Source organism: Calonectris borealis, chromosome 11, assembly GCF_964195595.1.
Source record: "Calonectris borealis chromosome 11, bCalBor7.hap1.2, whole genome shotgun sequence".
Taxonomy (NCBI): Eukaryota; Metazoa; Chordata; class Aves; order Procellariiformes; family Procellariidae; genus Calonectris; species Calonectris borealis.
The window spans coordinates 21,798,204-21,824,622 of record NC_134322.1 but is presented as its reverse complement, the minus strand read 5'-3'; the positions used below and the strand labels follow the sequence as shown (position 1 = coordinate 21,824,622).

The window sequence follows — 26,419 nt, the reverse complement described above, 5'->3', positions numbered from 1 at the left end:
ACAGGTGCTGCTCTTCCCACCCGCCGGCGTTTCCTCTCGCCCGGGAGCCTCGCTGGGGACGGCTGCTCTGCTCTGGGGCACGTGCTCTCCCGCTGGCTCTAGGGCTTCATTTGCACGAGCCACCTCTTTTCTTCCCTCGCCCGAAGCCTCAGGCTGCGGCTGCCGCTCCCGGACTGGCATCGCTTGCACCCAAAGGCGCTGGCTGTCAGCCCGGGAGCCCACGGGCAGCCCAGCCATGTTCCCCCCAGCCATGCCCGCGTGTTTTTGTGCCCTGCTCAGAGCAGGTCCGGCAGCACAGAAGCGATGCCCTCACCCCCAAATCCAGCAGCAAAACGCCATTCCCCAACGCTGCCATCGTTTTACAAGGGCAATTTTGCAGAAAGCTCCCAAACACAGCAAGACAGCAGATGCTCCCCAACCACGGCTGTACCTGCCAGGGAAATAACACCAGAAGCACCCAACAACTCCATTCCTTTAATCTCCGCTTCCATCCCTTGCGCGTTACATGTAGCAGCAATGGGATCACGTATATCTCATTCAAATTCGCAGCCGCCCATCCTTTTGCTGTTGCCACCGTTTGCATTAGAGGCAAACCCTCCCAGCCGCCCCGAAATCACCGTGCCTCGTGAGGTGCAGGCAGCAGCAGGCGGCTCCCGCGGCCGGCCCCGCTTTTTCGGCCTCCCCATCCAGGGCACAGTGCTGCCTCTCCAGCCCGGACCCGGAGGCTCCTTGCAGGCAGAGGTTTGGTTTCCTGGCCTGGTCATCAGGGTGGCCAACACGCCCTGGGCACTTTCTAAATAATTATTAATGAAAATAGATAGGAGGAAGGTGACAGCTGGAGAAAGGGACTATGCAAAGAAGAGGCTCTGAAGAGCCCGTTGCTCGGAGCAGGACAGGAGATTGATGCTCTGGGGCTCAGCAAGGCCCTGGGAAACGAGGCAGGAGCTCGGAGGGGGGCGGCTTGTCCCCCGGCAGCTAACGGGGCTGCGTACGGCACAGCCCATCTTGCCGCCTTCCCTCCTGCCATTATCCTGCCCGCCCAGGAAGGCTGCCTGCAGCCTGGTTATCTCTCGCAGGGCCTCATCCAGGAGCGCGCTGGCCGGCTCTTACGCTCTCCTCAGCCCTCCAGCCCCGTCCGAGTCCTACCCCGTGCTCCCCGGCACAGCCCTAAACGCCGCCCTCTGCCCCCGGAGTGCTGGGGGGCTACGGCAGGTCAGTGCGTCCCCACGGATGGGGCCAGCTTGCTTTTGGGGACCGCGGGGTGTGCAAAGCCCTAAATTCCCTCCCTCTCCTCTCCTGCCCCGGACCAACTCCACCAGGAGAGCTAAGAGGACTGGTCACTGGTAGTATATTTATATGTCAATACAAATAAAAACATAACAAAACCCAAAAAGTAACAACAACAAAAATGTTTCTCTGAACGAGAGCAAAACGGGAACATTTACAAATACCTCTGGCTCTGGCTTGAATCAAGTTAATGTTAAATACAAAAAAAAAAAAAAACCTAAACAAAAAACAAAACACCCCCCCAAGATTATAAAAAAATAAGAATATACACATTCAGAGAGCTTATTACAGTATAAAGTTACTGAGACCCAGGCGCTGCCGGTCCCAGCTCCCCGGGCAGCATGGAGGGGCAGGGGGCCGGGGTGGTGGCAGGGGGCCGGGGTGGTGGCAGGGGGCCGGGGTGGTGGCAGGGGGCCGGGGCAGCCGTCCCCGGCGGGTGCTGCTGCCCCAGAGGTCAGCTCGCTGCCTCCTGAGGGTTTTGCCTTTTTTGCTCAGCGTTGTTCCAGCCCGTGACTCACCGCAGGGCTGGGCCCGCGGGTTCCCACTGCCGGCTTGGGAAAGCCGGGCAACCCGGAGAGCCGGTCGGTCCCCATCACCTCGTACCTAGTGACTCCCGCGGCTGCGCCCCAAGGGGCAGGGGACGCCGGCGAGCTCCTCATCCCCCAGCCAACCCGCCTACCAAAGCCAAAATCCTCCAGGATCTGCCTCCCGGGAGCAGAGCTACCCTCTCCCAGCAGGAGATGAGGATGGGGAAGACGAGACAAGGAAAGGGGGGATGCTGCCGAGCATCCCTGTGCTTCCCGCGGGATGGGCACAGGAACAGGTACCGGGTCCCAGTGCTGCCCGTGAGGAGCAGGGGGGGCAGGAAAGGGGAAAAAAGTTGGGGTGGGGGGAAGGCAAGACAGAGCCAGGACCAAACTCACCGCTCCAGGGATCACAGCGGTGAGACGGCAGGACAGCGGGGACCCACAGGAGCTGCTAAAACGGGTGCTTGTATATATGTATCTATATAATAGCCGGGGTTGGGCACAGCGAGGATATATTATATACACACATACATACAGACACACAGACTTAGTGGCAGGTAAGACTGAAGCAGATGCCTCTTCCTAAGCCCCAGACCAGGGCAGGACTGGAAACACATTTCCTAGGGCTTCACAAAGCCCCTTCTCTAGACACATTTCAGATGGTCCCAACAAAAAAATAATAAAAAAAACCCCTAACAACTCGAAGAGAAGAAAAACCACCTCCCCGAACAACCAAACCCCCCAACAGAAATACCGCGGAGAGGAGCGAGAGCCTCTTCCCGCACCGTCCTCCACCCCCCGGCGAGCGGCAGCCACCATTTGGTTTGAATAAGGCACAGTTCGACAGCAGTGCTCACAGTCGAGGACGGGCAGCTGCCTGCCGCCGACGGGCAGCCGCCTCCGCGCTCCGGCACCGCCACCCCGACGGCTCTGCCGAGTCCCGGCAGGCGCGGAGGCGGCTCTGGCAGCCCCGGGAGGATGGGAAGGGGGGGGTCTGCGGGGAGGTGGCGGGTCTCAGTGTCCCGGCGAGCTCTTCTCCTGGCCGGCCCGGCTGTGGTTGGCGAGCAGCAGGCCCTCGCGTTGGGCGTGCTCGAGGACGGCGGTGTAACAGAAGTAATACTGCTCGGGGGTCTGGATGCTGAAGGCGCGCTGGGTCCGCATGCGCAGCACCGTCTGGTAGATGTTCAGCGTGCCCACGTCCTGCAGCTGGGACAGGCAGATGTCCAGCGCGCAGAAGGTACCTGGGGACGACGATGGGGACAGCCTCAGCCACCAAAGAGCCATCACTGCCCCTCGCGAGAACCGCAGCGGGGCAGTGGTGCTCCTCAGCCCCCCACCAACCTCCCACGTGAGACCACGGGCATGGGGAGAAGCGGGGCAGAGACTTCTCCCAGGTCTGATGGCTGCAGAAAGTCCTGGGGACACGCATCCCCGGTCAACCGGCTTGCAAACGCACCATGGCTCCAGGGATCAGAGATGCCCCGGGGGGCTGGGCTTGCCCCCCTGCCCCAAGACCTCCACCCCAGCAGCAGGGTTACCCCCTTACCTGTCCTGCCGATGCCGGCGCTGCAGTGCACCACGACCGGGGGTCCCCCGGGGTGACCCTTGAAGCGAGGTCCCAGGGCGCTGACCGCCACCCTCTGCTGCTGCTTCACGGCCCCCAAAAAGTCGATGAGAGTGGCCGCGGAGGAAGGGACACCGTAATCCGGCCAGCTCAGGTACTGGAAGTGGGACACCAGCCGCCGCTCCTTGGTCTGGGGGAAAGCAGGGGGGTTAGACCCCTCTCCCCTCCTCTGCCCCTGGCCACGGAGGATCCCCAGTGTCCCAGGGGGGTAGGGGAGGGGAGAGGCAGTTGCGGCCACGCACCTCTGAGCTGTGGATCTCCAGGATGGTTTTCTTGTAATGGTTGAGGTTCTCCACGCCCAGGTTGGTGATGGTCAGGGCCCCGAAGCACATCTGGAAATCCTTCTCCAGGGGCCAGTACTGGCCACACTTCCTCCTGCCTCCCTCCTCCAGCCTGGGAGCAGAAGGACAAGCTGGTGACGTCCTCCTCGCCCTGCTAGGGACATGCCCCGTGCCCCCCGGCCTCATCCCCTTGGGGACCCCACGGGGACCCAACAGTCCCTCCCTGATGCGGTGTCCCCACCCTGCGGGGCTCTGCCTGGCACCACGGCTGCAGGGTCACTGCAGAGCACCCGGCGCTGCTCATCCAACGTTTTCCAAAGAAAAACAGGGCTGTGCCCTGCCCAGGGCACTCACCGGGTCGTCATCACGATCACCAGGACGTTCTGCTCCCACACCATGCGCCAGAAGTCACCGTAGGTGTTTTCCAGAGGCCCTGCAGGGACAGCCCGCACGTCAGCCCAAAACCCGAGGGGTTTGGGCAAGCCCCTTCGCCCAGCAGCCTCCGCCAGCCCCCCTCGCCCTCCCCACCCTGGGGGACCGCAGCCCCTTCCCGGGGGCACCGACCCCGGCACATCCACCAGCCCTGCCTGGAGCTGCCACTAATTGCCCCCTCCCAGCACCGAACCCCTACGGCTCAGCACCGATCCTCCCTCTCTGCTCCCTGCCGCTTCACCCCTGGGCAGACGGGGCAAAGCCAGGGGCTGGTTTAGGGGCAGGAGGAGGGGGCTGCCATCGCCGCTGCTAGCAGGGGTCTCCCAGGACCCGATTTGTGGGAGGCGGCTGAAGGACGATGGACCCTCACTCTCACAGGAGAAATGCTGCTCCCTCCCAGCCGGGGACCGGGAGGGGAGTAAATACACCCAGAGGGGAGGGGGATTTGCTGGGCAGTGCCCTCCTCCTGGGCAGGGAGGTGAAGCCCACACGTGCATCAGGAGCAAAATAACCCCTTGGCAGCTCGGGGCCGTACCCTGAGTCCCGATGTAAGCGTTCCTCTGCTTGTAGCCATCCATGAAGCTGGCGTTGATGTAGTCGGTCAGCTGGGGAGAGAAAAGCACGCGCAGCATGAGCCCTCCGGAGCCCCACCGCCGGCATGGCTGCAGCGGCTCCAGGTGGGACCCCGAGTTTCCCGGGGCTGGCTCACCTCCGGGCGGCTGTACGGCTTCGCCAGCTTGACACGGGTTTGGTCCAGGCAGGGCACGTCCCCGTACCGGTTCTTCTCCTGGTTGTAGGGTGCCCTGGGAGGCAGGAGAGAGGGGGAAAGGGAAGCAGGGATGTTTTCCAGGCGGGAAGGGAAAGGCAGCATCCCTCCCTCTGCACAAGCCTCCCTGCCCGTAGCCTGGGCTCTGCTGCCATCACCTGGCCGAAGCCTCGGGGAGCGGAGTCCCGGCCAGGTCCTCATCCCCGCTGTCCCCTTCGTGGCTCCCTCCTACCCCCGGGGGCTGCGGGAGCCGCAAAAGGGGCTCGCAGCATCGCTAGGCTGGGGGTCTCCATTGCTAACCCAAAGCACCGCATCCCAAAGAGGTGGCCAGGCTGGCAGCGGGGAGCGGGGACGACCCAGCTTTTTTGGAGCAAGAGAGGGGACCCCCGCGCTGGCCCGCAGCCGGCTCCTTCCCCCCGACTCACAAAGAGCAGACGAAGGTGCCGGCCGGGCTCCTGCGCCGAATATCTTCGTACTCTTCGTAGATGCCCCGTTTCTGCTTGTGGCTGACGTGATCCAGCAGCTCCTGGAGGGTGACGGACTTGGGCCCGGGGACGTGGACGGAGCCGTTATCTTTGGGGGCCACCAGCGGCACCAGGATGAGCTCGTCCAGGGGGTCGGGGTGCCCGTTCTGCTGGGGCAGGAACCGGCAGTTCCAGCTCAGAGGGTCCAGTTTGAGGGACCCCCCCAGGTACTCGGGGAGGCACTCTCGGGGCAGGTGCTCCTTCAGCTCCGACATCTTCACCATCTGCACCTGCGGGAGGAAGAGGAGGAGCAGGGGTGACTCCCAGAAGGATGGAGAGGGATCGCTGCGGATGGGGAGAGGGATGCCAATGGTCTGGCGCGGTCCCGATAGAGCCCAGAGATTTCCCCCAACAGCATCGAGGTCTTCCCCCTTCTTCCCCTGCCCCGGGAGGGCACCCAGGGGAACACCAGCGGTGGGGCAGGGTCTGGCCCCCCCACGTACCCCACAGGAGCCCACATTGACACCCAGCTCCGAATTTGCAAGCAGCTCCGAGCTCCTCCCAAAAGCAGAGGGGCAAAGTCCAGCCCGGGGAGCCACGGGGCTGGAAACGGGCTCTATCAGCAGCACCGCCGACGCCGAGGATACTGGTTTAGGTATTTTTGGCTTGGCCAGATAGGGCCTGAGCGCAGGTATTTAAGTTTCTCTTTTCTCCTGCGTGCTCAGCAGAGGTTTCCTTCCCCTTTAATCATTTGTCATTGCCTCCGCTTGCTGCTGCTGGCAGCCTCACCGCAGAGGAAGAAATCGAAGGCGATCTCAGAAGGGGTTCAGATATTTGCTGAAAATACCGAAACATCTTGACCCCTCCGAAACAGGCTGAGAAAACCTCCGTTTCCCATGGATTTGGGCTCAGCAGTTCCCAGCGGACGGGGCTGAGGGGTGCAGGGTGCTTACACCACCCTGTCCCAAAGGGAAAACAGCCTCAGCCCTCCCCGCCGAGGGTCCCACGCTCACCCGCTCCCGCAGCTTCTCCTTCAGCAGCAGGCTGATGATGGAGTAGGGCACGCGAAACCACATGGGCGCTCCCACGATGAAAACCTTCTTGAGCCGAGCCGGGAAGGCACCCTGCGGGCAGGAGGGGGTCAGATCCACGCTGCCGGGGAGGAACCGGCCCCTCTCCGTGCTCTGCTGGGGTGGGGGGACACGTCCCGGCAAAGGCGACGACCCGCAAAGGGACCCCGAGGTGGCAACGCCGCACGCGAAGCGTGCCTTGCACTGAGCCGGCAGCTCGTGGCCACGCTTATTTTTACGCTCCGATACGGAAACAAATTATTTCCTTGGAATTAGGGAGGCAGAGGGCTTGGCTCCGCGGGGGAGAGGTGAAGCCTCGGAGCTGGGATTTGTGCGGAGAACACGCCCCGGCCAATATTTACTGTTATTTCTTTTTTCCGGAGAAGGGAGGAGGCACGAAATGCCAGCACGATTAAAAAATAATTTGCATCTGTTTTCCCAAAAGCGCTGCCAGCAGCTGCGAGAGGAATCCGGCGCGGGGACAGCTGATCCCCTCCCACCCGCAGGACACCGCAGCCCCGGCCGGGTCCAGCCTGGCAGGCTCCCGACGCCGTCCTGCGCTCCGACGGGGCTGGAGCCGCTGCTCCTCGGCCGAGAGGTGGTCAGCGTGGGCTGGCACCAGAATTTATGCCAAAACCGCAGGACTTCAGGTACCCGGTGAGCGAGTGGCCTGCGTGACACCCCCGGAGACCGCGTCACCCCCGGCCGTTACCTTCAGCAGGTTGAGGATCTTCTTGCTGAGGTCCAGCTCGAAGTTGGTGTAGTGCGAGCCCGCCATGTCGTAGATGAACACCAGCCCGTTCCGCTGGGTTTCAAAGCTGAGAGAGGGGAAAGAGCAACGTCCACCCTGCAACATCCAACTGCTCAGCTCCTGCATGAGCAGACCTGCCCCACGCTTCATCTTCAGCTTCCTGACCCCAAAAAATCCCCTTCTGTGCTTCCAGAAGGACTCACAGACCCAAGGCTCGCTTCTGCATTTCCCAGCTGCTCCACCACCTCTTCCTACAACCCTTATTTAAGCCTGGCTCCTGTCTTAAGCCTGTCTCAGCTGCACCGCCCATGATGGGTAGGTTCAGAAATGGAAAGAGCCCAGCAGGATGAATGGGACGTCCCGGCTTTATATTTTCGGCAGGGCTCACGTTACGTCTCGCCGGCGGCGGGGCTGCCTCCTCCCCGGCCGAAGCCTGCAGGAATCGCGGGCTTTGCTAAACTGAAACCTGGACATGGGCAGGGAAAGGCTGCGAAGAGCCCGGTTCAGGGCTCGGGGGACTTTGTTCCCCCGCTGAATGCCTCCACGGGGACGACTGGCGTGAGTCCAAACCGGAGGAAGAGAGGGAATTTCAAGCCACAGGGCGCTGTGACCCCCTTCTCTCCCCTAAGCGGAGACGGGACAGCCGGGGGCACGCAGACGGCCTCAGCCACAATTTCACCTTCAGGAATTCACGTTCACGGGACAGACGGCACATCTTTCCCCTGCGAAGCCTTTCAGAGGGATTTCATCAAAACCTCAGCAAGCAGCAGCACCTCCCCTCGCCCCTGGGAGGGAAGGGGCTCCCCGGGGCCCTTCCGTAAGACACGGTACCCCGGCTCACCTCTCCACCGCTCGGTCCAGCAGGTAGAAGAGCGCCTGGAGCACCACGTGCTGCACGCTCTTGCTGGGGTGGTGCAGCTTGGCCGTGAAGAGGGCGATGGAGGCTCCCGAGGGGTCCCGCACGCTCTGACGAGGAAACAAGGTCAGGCTCCCACGGCACCCGAGGATGCCCGCGCGGAGCTGGGACGAGGTTGGGGTAACTGGGGGGGGACACGCGACACCCCCACCTACCAGAATGGTGAACTTGCCGCTGAGCAGCTCCGAGCGCAGCGGCTCCTCGTGTGGCTTCAGCTTCACGATGCCCTCCTTCAGCCGCGTCTCCTGCGGGCAGGGAGCTGGCGTGACGGCCGGCACGGGCACCCCAGCCCTCCACCCACCATCACGTCCCCGGGGGCACCCAGCCCTCCGAGGGAAGCCCCAGCAGGGAAACTTCTGCTCCACAGCCCCGTTTTCCAGCATGGGGAGGAGCAGCTTCGCAAAACCAGGATGGGAAGGGTATATATGCATATATATCCTTTATATATGGGGAGACGCGGGCATCACACGCCAGCCGGGAGGGCACCCGGCGAGCACGCACGCTGCTCTCGGCGGAGGGGAGGAGACTGGGGTCGGCGAGATCTCCATGGTGACTCGCCTTGGCTGAAAAAGGATTTTCCAGCCGGATAAAACCCATAAGGGAGGGTGGGGAAAGAAGAAAAAGCAAGGGGAGGGTCTTCCCTGGAGCAGAGACCTCTCGCAGAGCGGGCAGCCCTCGGCCGGGGGGGACCTGGCCCCGCTCGCTTACCCGGTAGGAGTGAAAGAGCTCGATGGCCCGCAGGACGTCGAACTTGCGGGCCATGAGGAACTTGACGGCCACGTTCCAGGAGAGCGGGGACACATTGTACTGGCCCGTCCACTTGTTGATCTCCTCCAGGAACTGCTTGGTCGCCTGCGGGAGAGACGAGGGGCGTGCAGTGAGCTGGGAGGAGGAGGAGCAGCCGAGGAGCATCCCTGGTCTCCGCGGGAGCTGCACGGTCCTGGGTGCGCAGGCGGGGGCCGAGCGCGGCTCGGCAAACCCAGCACCTCCTCGGGGTGAAGCGGGGGGGCTCTCCAGCAGGTACTGGGAAAGGGGGTGAGGGCAGTGGGGATGGAGGTGGAGGCAACACCAGCGCAGGGAGGGAAGCAAGTGGTGGGAGTGCTGGCATTGGAAAAATGGCCTTGGGGCTGGGGGGGACCGGTGGAGGGGAGAGGGGGAGGGAAAGGAGGATTTACAGGCAGCAAACTCCCGTTCAGACACAGCAGCCCGGGCGCAGCAGGAACCCAGCAGCCCGCAGCGGCCTCCCGGGGCTGCAGCCGGCGGCGTGAACATGGGTAACGAGCAAGACCAGCATGGAGGGCTGACGCTGCGACGTGCTACGGGACATGGACCAGCTCGCCCAGTGAGGCCAGCTTCACACGGCCGAAGACAACCAGACGAGAAGGGTTCAGTCCAGGGGGGTCCCAGGATGCTCCCGCTGCTCCCCACAGTCCCGTAACACGTCAGGGACGCCCCGCACGAGCGCGCTCCCCTCCCAAAGCACCCGCACCGCACGCACCCGAAACCGCGAGAAACTGAGAAAGACGCTTTTCCAATCCTCGCGCTGACGGAGCCGAGTTTCAAAACCCAACCTGCAACCCCCCGGCAGGCTCAATGCCCTGAAGGCAAGCAAAAAAAAAAAACCCCAAAATGTAGTACTTTTACCAGCTGTGTGGGCTCGGGGTTTCTGAAGGCCGTGCTAACGAAAGCAGCTTCGCTTTCTGCCGCGTATTGACCCCCTCTCCCGTACAGGCGCCCTGAGAGACGGGGCCGCCCGTCTCCCACCGCGTGCCGCTCAAAGGATGCGGGCAGGATGCAGGGGGACCCGAAACGCCCCGCTCCCACAGGCACACCCCAAAACGGAGGAGTTTCCATCCTCGCAAGAGTGGAGGATGACGATGACAGAGCGAGGAGGAGGAGGAGGGACGGCGAGCGCCGAAGGCCAGCTCCCGAGCAGGGAGCGCGGGAAGGCAGCGGTGTTGGATGTCACGGCGGAGTAACTGGGAGCTATTGAGCCAGAAAAGCTCGTCGGCGTTAATGACTTCCGACGGGAGGAAGCGAAGGGCCGGGGTTTATCGGCGGCACGAGGCTCGGCGGGGGCAGCGAGCCCTTCTCGTGGGACAAGCCGAAGGAGCCCGGCTCGTCCGAGGGTCTCTCTGCAGCCCGCCTGGCATCACAGCAGGCGTTTTTGGGAGGGGTACCGGCTCGCCCGGCTGCTGGGGGCCACTAAGGGCCAGCCCAGACCCCAGCACGTCGCAGCCAGAAACTCCCCACCTCGGTACCGGAGTCCCGCAGAGCGGCCGGGCGAGCACCAGCCGGGAGGGAACCCATGGAACTGGGCTGGATCTGCCGCCAACAGCGCCGGGAGGAATGCGAAAGCGGATTTCGATAGCCCAGCTCCAAGCCCTCGCAAAAATCCCCTTTAAGCACCACGAGCCCTCCCAGTGCGGCGGTGTGCCGGATCGGTCCCCCCATCTCTGCAATTGCTGGGGGCAAGGGACTGGGGGGGAGCGGGCAAAGGGGGGAGCAAAGGAGACGGGGCGTTATACACCCCCTGCCCCGCATTCCCGCCTCCCAGCCAGCAGCCGGCGGGAGCTTTTCCTGGGAGCTGTACTTACGGGATGCCTTTATCCCCACGGCTTCATCCCCAACAGCCTCCACTTTGCCAAAACACAAGCAACTCTTTCATGGCCCTAATACCTAACAATTTCTCCTCTATTGAAGAGGGACTGGAAAATCAATGGGGCAATACAGAAACCATCTTCAGCTTTAACACAACACACACATCCACATGTATGTATATAGAAATACATCCTATCCATAAGCTAAGATGGGGAACCTCAGCGGCCGTACCCCCTCCCTTCGCCAGGGAGTCCCCTGGGGCCCCCGGCCGCCCAAACGCTGGGGCTGGGCTGGAGGTGCAAACCCAAAAGAACGGCAGAGCTGCTCCTTCCCCAGCACCTGCAGGGTGGCCGGGGCCGGGGGCGAGCGCCAGGCACACACCCACCACCCTCGGACGGAGACCAGAGCCGCCGCTGCGACTGGAGAGGGGAAGGACGCCCCGCGGGGACGGGAAGGACGCCCCGCGGGGCACGGTGGCAGCGGGGAGAGGATGCAACGTGCGGTTCAGGTCTCCTTCCTCGACATCTACCCAACCACGCTTCACGCGATCCCAACCCCAGCACCCACCACGAGGGATGCTGGGTTTTTCTGCAAGGGAGAAGGCCCACGAGAACAAGCGCTGGCTTTGCAGGGCGGCTCAGCCCTGAATTCCAGCCTTCCCCTGCTTTCCTCGGGAGCAAAACGAAATCCCCAACTTACCAGTGCCGACACTCAACGGCAGGCGAGCCAGGAGTTACAGAGCTGAGCTTCAACACCAGCCGTAGCTCTGCCCCCCCTTGCACGCTCCACCGGGTCTCATCATCCTTTCTGGCCCCCATCCTACAGGGATTTATGCAGGTGTTGAGCCGAGCGCGGCAGGGATCGCTCCACGCGCTGAAAACGAAGCCCGTGACCCAGCAAGAAGCCCCGTTTCTGCAAGCAAAACGGTCGGCGGCCGGGCGCCTGGAACAATGCTGGTCTTTGGAGCGCTGGCGTCATCGAAGTCCCCGCTTCGCTGCGCCGGGGCAGGGTGGTGACAAAGCCACCGCTGCAGGAACACGGGGGCTCTTCGAGCCGTCCTCCCCCCCGGGCTGCGCAGGCAGCAAATCCACCCTCCTTCTTCAGCCCGGGCGGGGGGAATAAGTCCTGCGAAAATTGCAGCGGGGCTGAAAACCCCCGAGGAAAATCGGTTTGGCTCCTCTGGTCCCTCTGGGATAGGCTGGGGAGGGAACTGCGGAGATCCTACGGAGCGGGAGAGGAGTGAATTCCGCCCCCGGGCTTGCTGTCGGTAACGGGGGAGAGCGGAGCGAGCGGAGGAAATCCTGATGGTCCCAGGGAGGACAAAGGGGTGGCAGGAAGGGGATGTCCCAGCCCCACCAGCACTTACGCATGAAAAGAGAGAAACTTCCACTATTTTGGCATCCAGGGCAGCACCGAGGGCAGCCTTCCCCCACCCCAGCCTGATGATCCAAACCTGGAGTCATTATTGCAAATATCCCTTCATCTTCCCCATCCGGTATTCCCGCATAAACCAAACATCTCGGATCCCTCTCCCGGGACGCCGGCTGGGGGAGCCCAGCCACGGCTCTCGCTGCAAACCAAGCCTCCTTGCCAGAGCAGGGTCTTCCAAAACCCTGGAAGCTGGAAGCTTTGCTGGAAGCTTTGCCCCCCTCCGCGACGCAGGGGAAACACAAATCACAGGCACCTGGGGGCACACGGGGCACGAACACCCCCCATTCCCTGAGATTTTATTACCCCGGAGATAGCAGCGCCGCTCCCAGGAACGGCGCCGATAAGAGGGAGGTGTGGTGGAGGAGAAAGCCTGGGAGCGCCGCATTTCCCGAGCACCGGCGTGGGCTGCGGGATGGACTCTTCCAGTTCCGGGCGAGCAATCCCTATGGGGCATGGGGGTTTTGGGAACCTGCTGTCTTCGTACCAACCCTCCCAAAACCCTCCTGTAGAAATGAAGGATGTTTTAAAAAAAGAAAACCCAACGACCAAACAGAAAACTGACCATCCGGTCCCTTTCGCCTTCGCATTGCAGCCCCCCAGGCCAGCAAGGTGGCGGATGCGATGCCGTGCCCTCGGCCAGCCCGAGCATCACCGCGGGGCAGAGGGGAGCCTGGCTTCCAGGCAGCGTCCGGCAGCGTGCCCGGCTGCCGGGATCCGCTTCCCCGTCCAGCGGGGAGCCCGGCGGACGTGGCTCAGGGTGCAGATGCAGAGCTGGGTGGGCATCCCCGGGGATGAGGACGAAGGAAGGGAGAGCCAGAGGTTGCTCTCGCCACCCGACGCGCCCCGGCTGGGTTCTCGGCCCCGCTCCCCGAGCCGAGCAACATCCTCCCGCGGTGACGCAAGGCCGGCGGAGGAAGCCGGGACGTCACGGGAGGCCTGGGGCGTGGGAAGCGCGTGCACACGCATCCCCACGCCAGCCTGCCCACGGGGGGGAGGCCTGCGAGGAGAGGCCGCCGGCGCTCGGGGGGACACACGCCAGTTTGGGGGAGCACGACCCCGACCCCACGCTGCAGCACCCCTGCTTGCCCTGGCGCCCACGGCGCAGGCCCTGCAAAGGCCTTTGGGGTGCTCGCTGTGCAGCCAGCTCCGTGGACGTGGGGGGCTGTGTGGGTGGGGAGGCTTTGCAGGTGGGGGGGCTGTGCGGGTGGGGGGGGCTGCCCAGATTTGGGGGGGGGGGGAGGGGGGCTGGGCTTTGCAGTTGGGGCTTTCCTTGGGGAGAACCGCCCCGCTGGGAAAAAACAGCGCTGCAACCGGGGGCAGCCAAAAAACGGGGAGGGGGGCAGCGCACGGGGCCCTGCCCAGCCCTGCCCGGGGACGGGGAGCGGCGCAGCCCGGCCGCGGGGAAGGGGCTCCCGGCGGGGACCTACCTGCTCCTCCTCGGCGCTGAGCTCCGCGGCCATGCTGCGCGGCCCCGCTGCCCCCCGCGGGCCGTGCCGGGCCGTGCCGGGCCGAGGCGGGCTAGGCGGCGGGCGCCCCGCCGGAGCCCATCCCCGGGGACCGGCGGCGCTGCGGGCACCGGCCCCTCCCGGCCGCCGCAGGCTCGGCGAGGGCGGCTCCGCCCCGGGGTCCGCGCCGAAAGTGCCGAAAAATTTAAAATAAATTGAAAAAAAAAAAAAAAAAATTAAATCTCTCTCTCTCTCTCTCTCTCGCAGCCCCCCGGGAAGTTTCGCTCGCCCCGGGGAAGCGCCGCTCGGCTGGGCCGGGCCGGGCTGAGCTCCCCGCCCCGCTCCGCTCCGCTCTGCCCCGGCGGGGGCGGCGGCAGGAAGCGCCCGCAGCCCCCTCCCCTCCCCTCGGCTCGGCCGGCCCCGCCGGGCGGCGGGAGGGAGGCGGGCAGGCGGCCAGCGGCGGGCGGGGGACAGGAAGCCCTCCCCGGCGGGGGGCGGGGGGCGCCGCCGCCTCTCGGGCCGGCAGCAGCGAGGGCAGCGGCCGCTGCCGGGGCGGAGGCGGCGGCGGCGGCGGCGGAGCCCTGCCTCTCCCCTCCCCGCCCCGGGCTGGCTCGGCTCTGCCGGGAGGGCGTCGCGTTCCCCGGCATCCCCCGGCTTCGGTTGCAGCCTCGGCAGGCGGTAGCACCGCTGCCGCCGCTAAAATGGTGGCAGGCAGCCCTGCCCGACGTCCAGCGCAAAGGAGAGCAGGGCAAGCCCGGAGGCGAGGAAGGGGCAGCGCTGGGAAAGGGCGCCTGAAGACCCCCGGGGCTCTGCCCTCCAGCCTGGGACACCTCCGCACCCAGGCTGAGGAGGGGCCTGGGGGAAACCCAAAGGCCGTGCTGTGTTTTCGTGCCAGCCCACCACCAAGCAAAGCTCCCCGGGGCCCAGAATCACTCTTTTTGGTTTTTTATTCTGGATGTGTGCTGTACCTCCAAACCGTGCGCGCAGCGACCCCGGACAGGAGCAGTCAGCTGCCCCGAGGCTCGGCTCCCCGGAGCAGCCCCGCTCCCGCGGCCTCGCCTCTCCCGCCGGCCCTTCCCGGCAGCTCCTTGCCGGTACTTCAGCCTCCGCCTCGCAGCCTTCCCCCGCGGGCCGGAGGCGCAGGCGGGCGGCGTTCCGCTGCGCAAACGGGAGCCCGGGATTTCCAGCCCTTTCTTTGCTCTCCCTCCTCTGCAGCCCCTCCTCAGCACTCCCCAGCTGGGCACAGGTGTCAGCGCCTGGATGGAGAACCCCGATGCTCCTCCGGAGGGGCCGCCGGCCAGGAGCGGGGACCCCGGGGAGCAGGACCCTGTGCCACAAAGCAGCGACCCCACCAAAAAGCCAGGCCCCGGGACAGGGGGACATTTTGTTCAGCCGAGGAGGACTGCGTTGGCAACGTGCCCACAGCCAGAGCCTTTGCACCTAAGAAAATGGAAGAAAGGGCAGAGGGAAGGCGCTGGGCCCCGCGCTGGATGCGGGCTCGAGGGCTGGCTGGCTGTCCTCCAGAGCCCCAGGCCACCTCTACAGGTTGAGCTGCCCGCTCAGCTCTCCTGCCCCAGACTAAAACTGAGCCCCCGGGGAATGACCCCTCCTCGGTCACCACCGAAGCTGCCGCCTGTTCCAGTTGGGAGCAGGGCAGGGAACAGCCGGGAGCGGGATCGCACCCAGCAAATAAAATAGTCACAGCAACAAACTGCGTTGGCCCTGGCGACTTCCGTTTAACACCCTCTCTCCAAACACAGCCTTTCGTTTCCAACAGGAATTGTAACGCAAATATTTATTTCTCCAGCCCAGCTCATGCTTTTGAAAGGGAAACTATGCGGCATCATCTGGAGCCGGCGGAAGCTGCAGTTGCTTCCCCCTTGGTCTCCTCCATCGATCAGAGCAAGCAGCTGAAGGCAGCCCCTCTTCGGCTGCATTTTCTCTCCTGCCCACTCCCTGGAGGACCCCGGAAGGTTGCTGTAGGGCAGCAGGGAGGCGGAAACCTGAGCTGCAGCTTTCTCTGCCCTGAGGGATGCACAAATCTTACATCCAGCTGCCCACCTCCGGGTTTAATTGCCTGACAGAAGGAAAACGACGCTGATAGGAGGCTGGATGCGGTCTCTCGGCCGGGGCTCTCCCTGCGGTCCTTTGCCAGCCGGTGAGGCCGACGCGTAGGGGGAACCCGCAGCCGGAGCAGCCCAGAGCCGTCGAGGGACGGGGAGGACAAGGCAGTCCAGGTGTTCGTCCTCTTCCCCCTGGCCAGTTGCTTCACATGCTAAAAAAAAATAAAAAAAAAACACAAACAAAAAGAAACCCCAAGCAGCCGTTTGAAAAAGCCTGCAGCACGCTCGACCACATCCGAATGTTGCGGAGCCGGGGTGCTGTTTCCTCCCCTCCCGGGGAGGGGGAGCCGAGGCCAGCCCCCTCCCGCAGCCAGCTCTGGCCGCGGTCAGGACAGTTCCTGCTGCCCGCTGGTATAATCAATAGCGGCTGCACAGTCAGATGATCGCACGCAGCCCACAGGCTTGGCACAGAAACAAGCGGTTTTCTGGGAAAAATGGGGGGTGCAAGGGCAGGATACACGTGCTCCCGCTATCTGCAGCCAGCCATCCCCGCTCTCGGTATCTCCTCCTGGATACGGGCCCTCCTCCGGGGGCATTTTCATAGACGGCCAGGAGGAAACTCCCCAGCGCCGTGTTTAACCTAATATTTCATCTCCCCCCTCCATGGTGAGAGCGGTCCCGCTCTGGCCCTTTGCTTTCCCTTTGGAAAACAACCTGGTGAGTACAATCGTTTCATCCCTGCTAAAACCGGGGAAGGGCAGCAGCCTTTGTGCTCGCAAAGCGGGCCTGGGCTGGGTAAGAGGGGCAGCGGCGGGGAGGGACTGAAGCACCTCGGTGTGCGGAGGAGAATCAAACCCCTACAAGCATTTCCTCCGCTCCAGTTAACGCTGTAACCGATTTTTCAATCCCTATTTGGGAGGCACAGCACGCATCCACCCTTAGGTAGCAGGAAGACGCTCAAGAATTTGTCCTTCTGAGAAACCTTTTATTTGGCACAATCAATGCTAGCGTTTTTCAGAGCGAAACCATTCCTTCCTCCCCCTACTGAGAAAAGCCTCGAGTACAGGCTTCTGCCGCGCTCGCGCCGCACAAAGCTGTGCTCGGAGGCAGGTCCCGCTGCGATGCGAGGAAATTTAGTTTTCCTCAGTTAACATGTGGGTGTGGAAAGCCCAGCCTTTGGATTTACAGCAGCCTGCTGCAAACTTTTTATTAGTAGAAGCGGACTGACCACAAAACTTTCATTGGGAAGGCCTCGGTAAACAGCTGGATCAAAGGCTGAAATGCCCCGATTTCCAGGGCCGGGGCTGGGGTTACGAGCAGCAGCTGCGCCTCGGAGGTCTGAGCGCCGTTCCTATGCTGGAGCTTTGCCAGAGGCTTTTACAGAAGCAGGGTCAGGAGCTGAACCAGGAACCCTGCAGTGTGGGGACAGATCATTTCGTTTCCCAACGCACGACTGCCTTAGCAAAGAACCAGACAATCCTGTTAAGGCCTCACAGAAGCCCTGGCAAAAAAAAAAAAAAAAAAAAAATCCAGCGGCACTTGGAGCAAGATATTCCACTTTCGTGCCCTTTAAACAAAACCATCCTATCATTCCCTTTGCCCCCCTCTCAGGGAGTGTGAGTGACTGAGAAGCAGGGATCCTTTTGCTTTCTCCTTACCCAGCCGCTCTGTCCCAGCAGCCTAATCCTCCATCTGGCTCACTGCTTCATCCCGGCCCTCCGGGGAGTTTGCTGGCCGAGGGGTAGACAAGTGTTCCAGCTCGTAATGTCCGTTCCTCGCAGCCGCTGCGCTGCTCGGGTGACCCTTTTCCGCTGCCAGCTTTTTACTCTTCTTGCTCTCAATGATCTGCTGGAGCTGACGCCCAGCATAGTCTGGTTTGGCAGTGAGCACGGTAGCGGGCACGGCGAGCCCGAGGATTTCGGGTACCATGTAGGGCCGGAGCCAGCCCACCAGCGGGGTGCTGCCGGGGGTATAGTGGGTTTGCTTGTGATAGAAGAGAAGTCCATCAACCTGTAAAAAGGAGAGAGAGGGAATGAAAGGCCAGAGCTGGAGGCTTTTGCAGGTGGATGACAGAGCGCCAGACAACAGCACCGCTCTCCATTTACAGGCCAAAACTACCAGCTGGATCATTTTTCCTCAAGCAGTGCAATAAATAGCGGAAGCGAAAGAAGAAACCTGCAGAGCTCCTGTCCTGAAAGACCAGTGCAAGCCCAGCAACTGCCGGATGGCTTTAAATCGTCACAGGGAAACGATTTCAGCCCGATGTCGGCACGGACCAGCACTTTTCCTCTGGTTGCTATGATCCCATTCCGCAGAAAAGCCATCAGGTTTCTGAATAAGGCAGCACACTTTACCGGATTAAGGTTATTTTAAATAATACATTTGGAGAGTAATTAGTCGGAGCGCATGACGCCAAGGAGCCCTGATTCGTAATGCTGCTACAGCTCTTTCAGCTGGCTTATGCAAAAGAAATTCTTCATGTTTCCCAAGAGAGAACTTCTCCAGCAATCAATGACAGTTAAGGGCACTCAGGACTTTGAAGGTTTAGGCCCTAACTCTTGTGCTCCTATTTCCACACTCTGCAATACTGCAGCTGGCTGACGTTTTCCCCGCTTCCCCGCCATGCTAAGGGATTTTCACCCCCCTCTTCCTGCGCTTCCCAGGGGTCTACTCTGCAAGGTTAGATCCCGCTGTCAGGCTGACTATCGCTGGAGGTGGTGCTCCTCTTAGCTGAGCCTCGCAAGCTCTTAAAAGGCCATTTGCCTGCAAGTAAGAGTGGCTGAGTGGGCAGCAGAGACAAGAAAAAGAGCCCACCTCGGGCTGAATTGCTCCCAGGCCCCTCCCTGAGCCTACAGCCCCCAGAATACGTACGGCAGAACGGCACCTATATCGGCAGTGAGTTGAGGCATGGGTGAGCCAAGCCTCAGAGATGGTATCTGCTACCATGCTGGACTGGGAGCCAGGCTGAGCAAAGAGCAGCATACATCCACCTCTGCTCCACGGACGCTAACCTCCAGCAGAGAGGGTAGAGCTTCTTGCACTACTCTGTCCATAATTTTCAGTCACTGTTAAAATCTTGCAAAATAATCCCAGAAAAAGGGGGATTCCTGTGCTAGGAAAACATAAAACCAGAACAGTAAACATCATGATGAGCTTGTGTAACCCTCTTGATATCTGAAGTGCAAAGCTTCTTCCTCCCCCTGCCTCCCGGGAAGACTTGGGAAGAGCCAGATTCTGCGGCACCCCAGCACCACGCCTGCACATCCAGCCCATTCCTGTGGGTGCGCAGCACTTGGTGAGCAACGGGGATTCTCCAGCACCCACAGGAATGTTTTGGTAAAGATCAGAGCCTGGAAAGGCCTCTGCCTTCCAGACCGCTCCAAAGATCTTCCCCGAGCTGGAGAATTCAAAGGAGTTCAGCCTGGTGGAGAGTTAGGTCACGTTCTTCCTTCCCCTGATTTCTCTGAAGTCACTGCAACTCCCATATTCCTTCCAGTTTATTTAATTTGTTGGCCGGGCCCCTACCCTGAGTCACCGCACTGACACCAGCCACATCAGAATAAGGGCTGACACCGTCCCTAAACGGCCGAACCTGATGAGAAACTGGCCTGGCAGGATTTCACGTTTCACGGCCATGCTTTCCAGATTTTAGGTGCTTAACAGTACGCCCATTCCTTCACACCAGGGTTTCTCAGAGACTTTGGCTCCCCCTGCCTTTGTGGAAACCTGAACGTTGTTTTACTCAGATCTGCGAGTAGGACAGTAGCTCCTAAGATCCGCTCCAAAAACCACTTCAAATTCAGCGCCAGTCAACTGATCCAAAGTCCACTGAATTCAGTGGAAAAAATTTCCGCTGAATACAGCGGATCAGGTCCTAACTCTAAGGTTACAGATTAACTCCGAAGGCCCAGATCTGAAAGCTCTGACCACATCTATTGCCACCACATGCACCAGATCCTTGTAAGGATCACAAGATGCTGGGCCCAGGCATAAGGAAACCTCTGTTATACTGCAGTATCTATAGCAAGGCTGGATTTTGCCTTCTGCAAAGTTTCTTTCTTTACGTGCTGTTGGTGGAAGCTATTCACGGGGATTTCTTGGGCTCCCTCTTGTGGCACATCACGAAGAGACCCACGGTTCCCTTCATTCCTGGAAGCGGCACCACGGTTTCTGTGGGGTTACTGGCTGCTTTGAGCCAAATTACATCACGTTTCACTTGTTGGGGTCGCACCCCAGTGTATCAACTGGAGAACCTGGGGGCAAATCACAGCTGGATTACAAGAGAGAGTCTGATCAACTCCACCTCCCTCCCCCGGCGTTTCGCAACAGTCTCCTTCGCAGAGCGAAACGTTTGCGCTCTGACCGCAGTGGGGCAATACTCCTCAGCCTTTTCTCCTGGGAGCAGATGCCTCAGGAAGGAATGAAGCTTTCTTCAGCAAAGACGGGAATGACTGTTTCTACAGAGGCACTCAGAACATTTGTAATTGAGCAAGTCAGCTGTAGGAAACCTGGGATGCTTTCCCAACACTCTCCGATCTGTGTTCAGAGCGGGCTCTGGCATTGACCAGCAAGGGGCTGGGACTTTCCGACTCTCTCTAATGACTGTCCTGGCTTTGACAAGCAGGAGGCAAAGTCAGCCCTGACAGCCAAATTAGCGTCCCTTAAATTTAAACCTGCACTTACATTAATCGCTAACTTGGGCTGAGAGAGCACAAGAAGCACAGTCAAATCAACGTGGCTTTTGGCTTAGCGGGACAAGCAACCTCTGCAGAGGCTGTTCCTGATCTAGGGCTGAGACCGGGCACTCCGCAGGAACTGCTGCAGCCACTGGAGGAGCTTCTGGCTCCCAGATGTCTGTCACTGACGCTGTGCCGGAATGCCACCACCTCCTCCACCCTCTTCCACTTCAGTGCCAAGTCAGCCAGGAGAGGCACCGAAAGCAGCCTGAGCTGTTTTCACAAGGGCCTCGGACTCGCTGCTCCCGACCACAGACAGCTGAACTGGGTGGCACGTCGAGTTGCCTGTCCTGCCCTTCTCCCACAGGTCAGCAGAGAGGCCTGAACAGCACCCGCTTGGAAAGCTGCTGAAGCAAATGCTGGTGTCCCGTTCAGCCACTCTTGCTGGGAGAACAGCCGCCTCGGAGAGCCAAGGGCGGCAGCAGCCAAAGGCGGGAAGCCGCCGGTTCTGTACCAAAGCAAAAAGCAGAGCTCGCACCGTCCCCTCCACAAGATCCAGTGGCAGCAGGAGGGCAGACTCAGCTGAACCCTCCCACCCGTTTCTGCTACAACCATTTGCCCCCAGCTCCGGTACGTCTCAGGCGCCCATCACTAACACCTCAGAAACCGTCAGGAGCTTACCACCACCCTTCTCTTTCCTCCCCACAAGACACAGGGTAGCTGGGTGCCTTGCACACAGACAGATGGAAGTAGCTAGACTAAGGAAACACAGAGCCTGTGACAGAGGTCAGAGAAAGACACCACCCTGCCCACCTCACCGACCTCTGGAGAAACACCTCCGCAAAAGGGAGCACACTGCAGAGATCCTCATGCCTGTACCCACGCAAACCCACCCGGGGCAGCAGGCAGTACCAGCTTTAGCCCTAAAGCGGTCAGCTGTCTATCCCACTGCCACGTGAATGTGAGCTATGCTGCTTCTGGAGGCAGTCTGGGTGTCTGCATCAACCCTTTCCTCCCCAAGGGCTCTTTCAGACAACAGTCAACGCCAGTCAAGGCAGCCCAAAGACAGGGAACGCTACGGTTTAACTCTTGCTGATTAGTGTGGTTGGATGCAGCCTGTACCTGGGGACAGGGTAACAGAGCAGCCACGTGCATAAAAGGCATCCATCCCCCATACACGGAAACAACAGCACAGCTCAGCAGGCTTCCCGCAGGCCTCAGGAGAGCTCAGTTCCCAAGGGAAGGGGATGCGCCTCTCTCCAAGCGCCGGCAGATGCGCAGCGGGGCTGTCTCTAAGGCTGAGGTCCAGGCCCCGCCTGCGCGTTCTCACCTCGAAGGGGAAGTCCATAGCCAGCACCTCACACAGGCTGTCCGAGGAGCAGGGGAAGTTCTGCAGGCCCACAAATTTGTACTGAAAGAGTAAAAGAGAGTTAGAAGAGACAACTGCATGGCCTAAAGCAGAACAAGTCACTGAATAGAGCCCTGGTGTGGAGGTAGCTAAGAAGGAAGGATTTCCCCCAGAGATCCAGCATGAGAGAGACAGGGACAGGCATCAGACGAAGTAACCAGAGAGATCTCAAGCAGGGACCACATCATTAAATTGCTGGCCTTCCTGCCACAGGGTACGGGGGGCCCAAAAGCAAAAATAGGTTCAGAAGAGGATTAGACCAGCTCCTGAAAGGCAGGTCCCCTGGTGGCCATTAACTCCATGGTCTCGGTACCACCGCTGGCTGGTGAAGTCGGAGGGAACGTGACAGGTATCCCCAATACCTTACTCTTTCCATAGCGACTGGTCTCTGTGACTGCTATGGGTTATTGGGACAGGCAGACCTCTGACGCGATTCAGAACAGCAATTCGTAAGCAAACCCCAGATCTAGAGACAAAACGACAGGACCAAGCTGTCCATCGGTGCCGATCATATCCCACTAAAGTAACTGGAAGTGCCTGCATGAGAACCTGCAACACTCACCCTACCCACCAGAGAGGATGGGTGGGAAAAGTCTTTAGAGATAATGCCCGCCATCTCTCCAGCACTGCTGGGTAAAGCACGTACGTTGCTGCAACTTTACAAATCTCATTGCAATAACAGAAGATGACCTTTAAAAGACGACTGGGGGATTGCCACCATGATGTACAGACAGCATGAAATCCAGAGTCCCCAGAAAGATCTATTTCAGGTATTTTATCGTCCCAGTTCCAGATGACCCCCTCTCTGGCATTTAATGAGAGGTGCGGATGGCGGAGACTCAGCACAGAGCTCCCACATGCTCCTGATACCTTTTTTCCAAGCATCTAAGGCTGCAGGAAGGACTTTTCAGGAGAGCTGACCCCGAGATGCTCTTTTAACCAAAATAGAAAATGATGACCTCTGGGCAGGATGCAAAGCAGACAGACGTCTGCTCCAGGCTGCTGGCTCAGCCAAGCAAATCTTTCCACCCAGGAAATGAAAGCTGAAACGACTCCCCCTTCGTTAGGTAGCTGTCTTCTGGATATTCCCGTTAGAGTCAGAACAGGATGTTCTTCAAATACAGATACCTTCGCTGCTGGCAGAGGAGCGGTCATCCCCGTTTATGACCGATCTGCTCAACCCCCAAGAGCTGCTCCGCTGAGCGGTGTCTGAGCACGCACGCGGGCCGCACAGCAATCAGGTCCTGCTTTGCAAACCGTGCTCCGTAAGCCAGGCTGCCGGATCTCTTATGTCTGTCCCCAAAAATCACTTTCCAAGCTGCTGTGGGTTCTAGGTCTGACCTCCATCTGTAAGTCTTCAAAGGAAGACTTTTTATCATTGCTCAGCAGGGACTCCGGGTGGCAATCCGGCATCTATCCTGACAACTTCAATGGTTAGTTTAAGCAGGAGGGAAGGCTAAAGCTTTACGAGCATTTCCCCTTGCCTTGCGAGCCCACAAGGCTACGCAAGAATAAATCCCATTGTAGTCAGGCTGCCGACCAACGCTGCCCCTGTAGAAACCACACTGGTTTTCCATTACGTTTCAAGGGAAAGCTAAAAACGGCATGGAAGTTAGCTGACACCCTGCAGTCTGATCTCCCTCAGCACTTTGGCTGGGAAAAAAAACCCCCACACTCATTTACAATACTCAGTGGTTCTATTTACATCCTGAACGCGGCATCCCATTTCCTCAGAAGTACATTTTGAAGCCTGATCTGTGAGGGGCGGGGGGGGAAAGCAAAAAGCTTTCACTTGTGAAAGAAAGTGCTGAAGCCTGCTGAACAGGAGAGCTTACCCCCCATCCTCCTTCTCCTCCCAGTACAAAAGAACTTACTGGATTAATCCTGCTTTTCTCTCCCAGCCCTTCCTCCTCTTGGATCTTTGAGAAAAGCCAGAAGAATCTGAAGTCGGTCTGTGAAAGGAGGCAGAGACTTAATGACTATCCACCACACATCACCGACCGGCACCGGCCAAGCACCTCCATTCCTCTGCACTTGCCTTACAAACTCAGCTTCACCTGCAGAACCGGCCAGCACCCCAAACTCTGCTATTTCCCCCAATGCCCCCCAAAGATGTACCCGATTATTCCAGTCGCCAGCAGCCCGCAAGCTGTAAAGATGCTGGCGCTTAGATGAAATATCCATCCTACTGCACAGTGGGCTATGTCCAACGCTGGCTGCAAAGCAGCTCACAGAACAGGGAACAAAAGGGAGGGCAGGGCAGTACCTGGCAGTCATAAACAGGGTGTCCTCTCCAGCACATCACATCGAGGATATAGTACGTCTGCTTTGCCTCGTTATAGATGCAGTCCAAGATGCAGTACACTGCGCACACAAACACAGGGAGGTTCCGACGTGCTCCAGGGACTGCCCAACCCAACAGGCAAACGCCAGATCAAATCTCTCCTGCATTAAGCCTGCCCTGACGTAAGGCCGAGAGGTGCAGAGGGACCCTCGTCTGCTAACAGAAGCTGCGACCACCGAAAGCCTTTAGCTTGGAGTCCAACAAGGCTACAAAGGTACGAGCCAGAGGCACAGCAAGCAAAGGCATGTTTCAGACAAAGGCATTTACTCAACAGTAGCCCCTCCTCAGGACAAGCAAAGCAACTGCAAGACGTGTAAAGAAAGACTGCACTGTACGCTGCTCTCTGGTGGAAGACAGAGAGGATGTTGAGGTTTAAGAGAGTCAGTTAAGCAGGCAGCTAATTAAAATATGTTCTTATCTAGCATAGAAGTATCTGAGATTGTCTAGATAACGTCTAGTTATCCCCAGAGATACAGGAACAGGCCCGAAGCTAACTTCCCCCTGGCACCAGAAAAGGGCACAGCTTCAGGACCCGGGGAGCTGGAGGAGCAGCACCGAGCCTGCCAGCGCACACACTCACAGGGAGAAGCAGGCGGTTCCCCCCCCTCTACCCCAAAAGCCTCCTCATACCGATACCTTTCTCGCTCGTTGAATTGTGCCGGTTCCCCCCTGGCAGCAGGGATGGGAACTTGTTGACGCAGAAGCCGCTCTTGGTGTAAGCTGCTGTTGTGCCCTGTGAGGAAATGGGAGAGGCAAAAAAAAAAAAAGTCAAGCAAAACACACGGGCCAGTCTTATGTCGGCTGGGAAACAGGTACAGGGCCTTTACCAAATGGTGAGACATCACCACTGCTGCCGCTTACCCTGGACGCCACGACTAGCGCCCTTTTCCCAACGGGACACACCACTACAACCCACTCCTGCTCCAGATCCAAAGGGACATCGACCAGCCATTCAGACAGCATCAGCTATGGAGAAATCCAGAAAAAAAAAAAGAAGTTAGCAACAACTCTCCTGAAGTTATGGAAAACTCATCATCTTGCTTCCCAGCTGCTGACTAAGCTTCAGACTACAGCACGGGGCTCACAGTCCTCGCTTGGGCACCTCTGTACCTTGGTCCCCACTCCAGCACTTTAAATTTATTTATTTATAAATGCATGGCAGAGCTTAGAGATTCCTAACTACTAGGAGTAAGGAGCCCGGACAAGCTTACCTCTTCAGAGACTGTCTAGCTGTGATCACCTGAAAGGCTGTATGTCTTTTAGGACCAATATGGCAGCCAAGGATGGTAAAACCCATCAGCTGAGGTTTCCCTTCCTTCCTGGTGTCCCAGACATGTGGAGAGATGGAAGTCTTTAACCAACTGCTGCACAATGGGATACAAACGCTGCTAGCTGAGCTGAAATCTCCCAAAGCACACAGGCAACCCCTCTCTGCCTGTCCGCCATTTGAACGCCGCATGTTTCAGGGGCAGAACTGAGGCACGGTTCCCCACTGAGCACCAAGCCAGGCAGAACACGTTAGTCTCAGCCCCGCTGCAGCCATCACCATGGCTGCTCACCATGCCCGGCCCAGCCTCAACCACCCCACATCCCTCACCCTGCCCGGTGTTCACGCCCGCCCCCCGTCGCGGGGAGGGAGGCCGAGGCAGGCAGCTCCTCACCTGATTGGCATAGCGCTTGGGCAGCTTCTTGCCAGCATCCACGTCCATCTCCTCTTCCTCCGCATCTTCCCCCTCCTTCTCCTCGCCCTCGCTCTCCGCCCCTGCCCAGTCGTCCTCTGCCAGTCTCCTGGCATGGTTCACGTAGTCCAGCCGCCTCCTGGGGGGGGAGGAAACAGCCCGGCTTGCCCTCTGCGGGAGGCAGGCCACCCCCCCGCTCCCCACACCCAGGGCCCCGGGCCGCGTCTCCACAGCCCAGGCCGCCCGAGGCCCCAGCCCCAGCGGAGCTCACTCTCTCTGGAGGCGGAGGAGGCGCTGGCGGCGCTCGGCCTGCCCCGGGCCGCCGCGGGCCTTGTAGGCGGCCAGGCGGGGGTGCGGGGCCGCCGGGCTGTTGGGGGCCGCCAGGGCCACGCCGGCCGCCAGCGCCGCGCTCAGCTCCTCCATGGCAACGCCCGCCCGCCGGCCGCGCGCCATGACGCACTTCCGCCCGACCGGGAGGGGTGGTGCCGCGGACGCCCCGCGGCGCCCCCTGACGGCGCGGAGGCCCCGTGCCCTCCCGGCTAGCGGCAGCCCCCCCCGTGACTCAGTTTCCCCTCCCGGCGGGAGCGGGGCGGGGACCGGGAAGCGGGCGGGGACACTCGGGGTACAGACGTGGGGGACATACTGGGCAGGGAC

General features: G+C 60.3%; 2 protein-coding genes across 10 annotated transcripts; both read right to left on the bottom strand.

Moving 5' to 3' along the window:
• Window positions 1-1,331: 1,331 nt before the first annotated feature.
• On the bottom strand, window positions 1,332-14,053 carry PTPN9 (protein tyrosine phosphatase non-receptor type 9). Of its 2 annotated transcripts, XM_075160471.1 has the most exons (13): window positions 13,578-14,053; window positions 8,827-8,970; window positions 8,274-8,363; window positions 8,044-8,168; window positions 7,164-7,269; window positions 6,395-6,505; window positions 5,343-5,671; window positions 4,861-4,954; window positions 4,687-4,756; window positions 4,074-4,152; window positions 3,681-3,831; window positions 3,361-3,568; window positions 1,332-3,055 (listed from the first exon to the last, which is right to left on the bottom strand). In XM_075160471.1, exons 1-13 carry the CDS (start codon window positions 13,608-13,610, stop codon window positions 2,829-2,831), a joined length of 1,767 nt encoding a protein of 588 aa, XP_075016572.1. In that variant the 5' UTR covers window positions 13,611-14,053; the 3' UTR covers window positions 1,332-2,828. The 2 variants fall into 2 exon arrangements, with proteins under 2 accessions (XP_075016572.1, XP_075016573.1); XM_075160472.1 differs by lacking the exons at window positions 8,044-8,168; window positions 8,274-8,363; window positions 8,827-8,970; window positions 13,578-14,053 and adding an exon at window positions 7,882-8,031 and having other exon boundaries at window positions 7,164-7,298.
• Window positions 8,831-26,235, bottom strand: SNUPN (snurportin 1). Of its 8 annotated transcripts, none has more exons than XM_075160476.1 (9): window positions 26,037-26,206; window positions 25,748-25,904; window positions 24,948-25,052; window positions 24,723-24,819; window positions 24,009-24,106; window positions 23,617-23,694; window positions 21,665-21,745; window positions 17,317-17,668; window positions 8,831-8,970 (listed from the first exon to the last, which is right to left on the bottom strand). In XM_075160476.1, exons 1-8 carry the CDS (start codon window positions 26,186-26,188, stop codon window positions 17,339-17,341), a joined length of 1,098 nt encoding a protein of 365 aa, XP_075016577.1. In that variant the 5' UTR covers window positions 26,189-26,206; the 3' UTR covers window positions 8,831-8,970; window positions 17,317-17,338. The 8 variants fall into 8 exon arrangements, 7 of the variants coding, with proteins under 7 accessions (XP_075016577.1, XP_075016576.1, XP_075016575.1 ...); XM_075160475.1 differs by lacking the exon at window positions 8,831-8,970 and adding an exon at window positions 15,376-15,870; XM_075160474.1 differs by lacking the exon at window positions 8,831-8,970 and adding an exon at window positions 15,376-17,159 and having other exon boundaries at window positions 26,037-26,205.
• Window positions 26,236-26,419: the final 184 nt, after the last annotated feature.

Bases quoted from the DNA above. Each gene is read 5' to 3' on its own strand.
- PTPN9 (XM_075160471.1), bottom strand. From the start codon at position 13,610: ATGGCCGCGGAGCTCAGCGCCGAGGAGGAGCAG. The intron at 4,757-4,860 runs GTGAGCCAGCCC...TTCTCTCCCCAG, and splicing joins AGCCGTACAGCCGCCCGGAG to CTGACCGACTACATCAACGC. The intron at 3,569-3,680 runs GTGCGTGGCCGC...GCTTTCCCCCAG, and splicing joins TGGAGATCCACAGCTCAGAG to ACCAAGGAGCGGCGGCTGGT.
- SNUPN (XM_075160476.1), bottom strand. From the start codon at position 26,188: ATGGAGGAGCTGAGCGCGGCGCTGGCGGCCGGCGTGGCCCTGGCGGCC. The intron at 24,107-24,722 runs GTATCGGTATGA...TTGTGTGCGCAG, and splicing joins CAATTCAACGAGCGAGAAAG to TGTACTGCATCTTGGACTGC. The intron at 21,746-23,616 runs GTAAGTTCTTTT...TTACTCTTTCAG, and splicing joins AGAAAAGCAGGATTAATCCA to TACAAATTTGTGGGCCTGCA.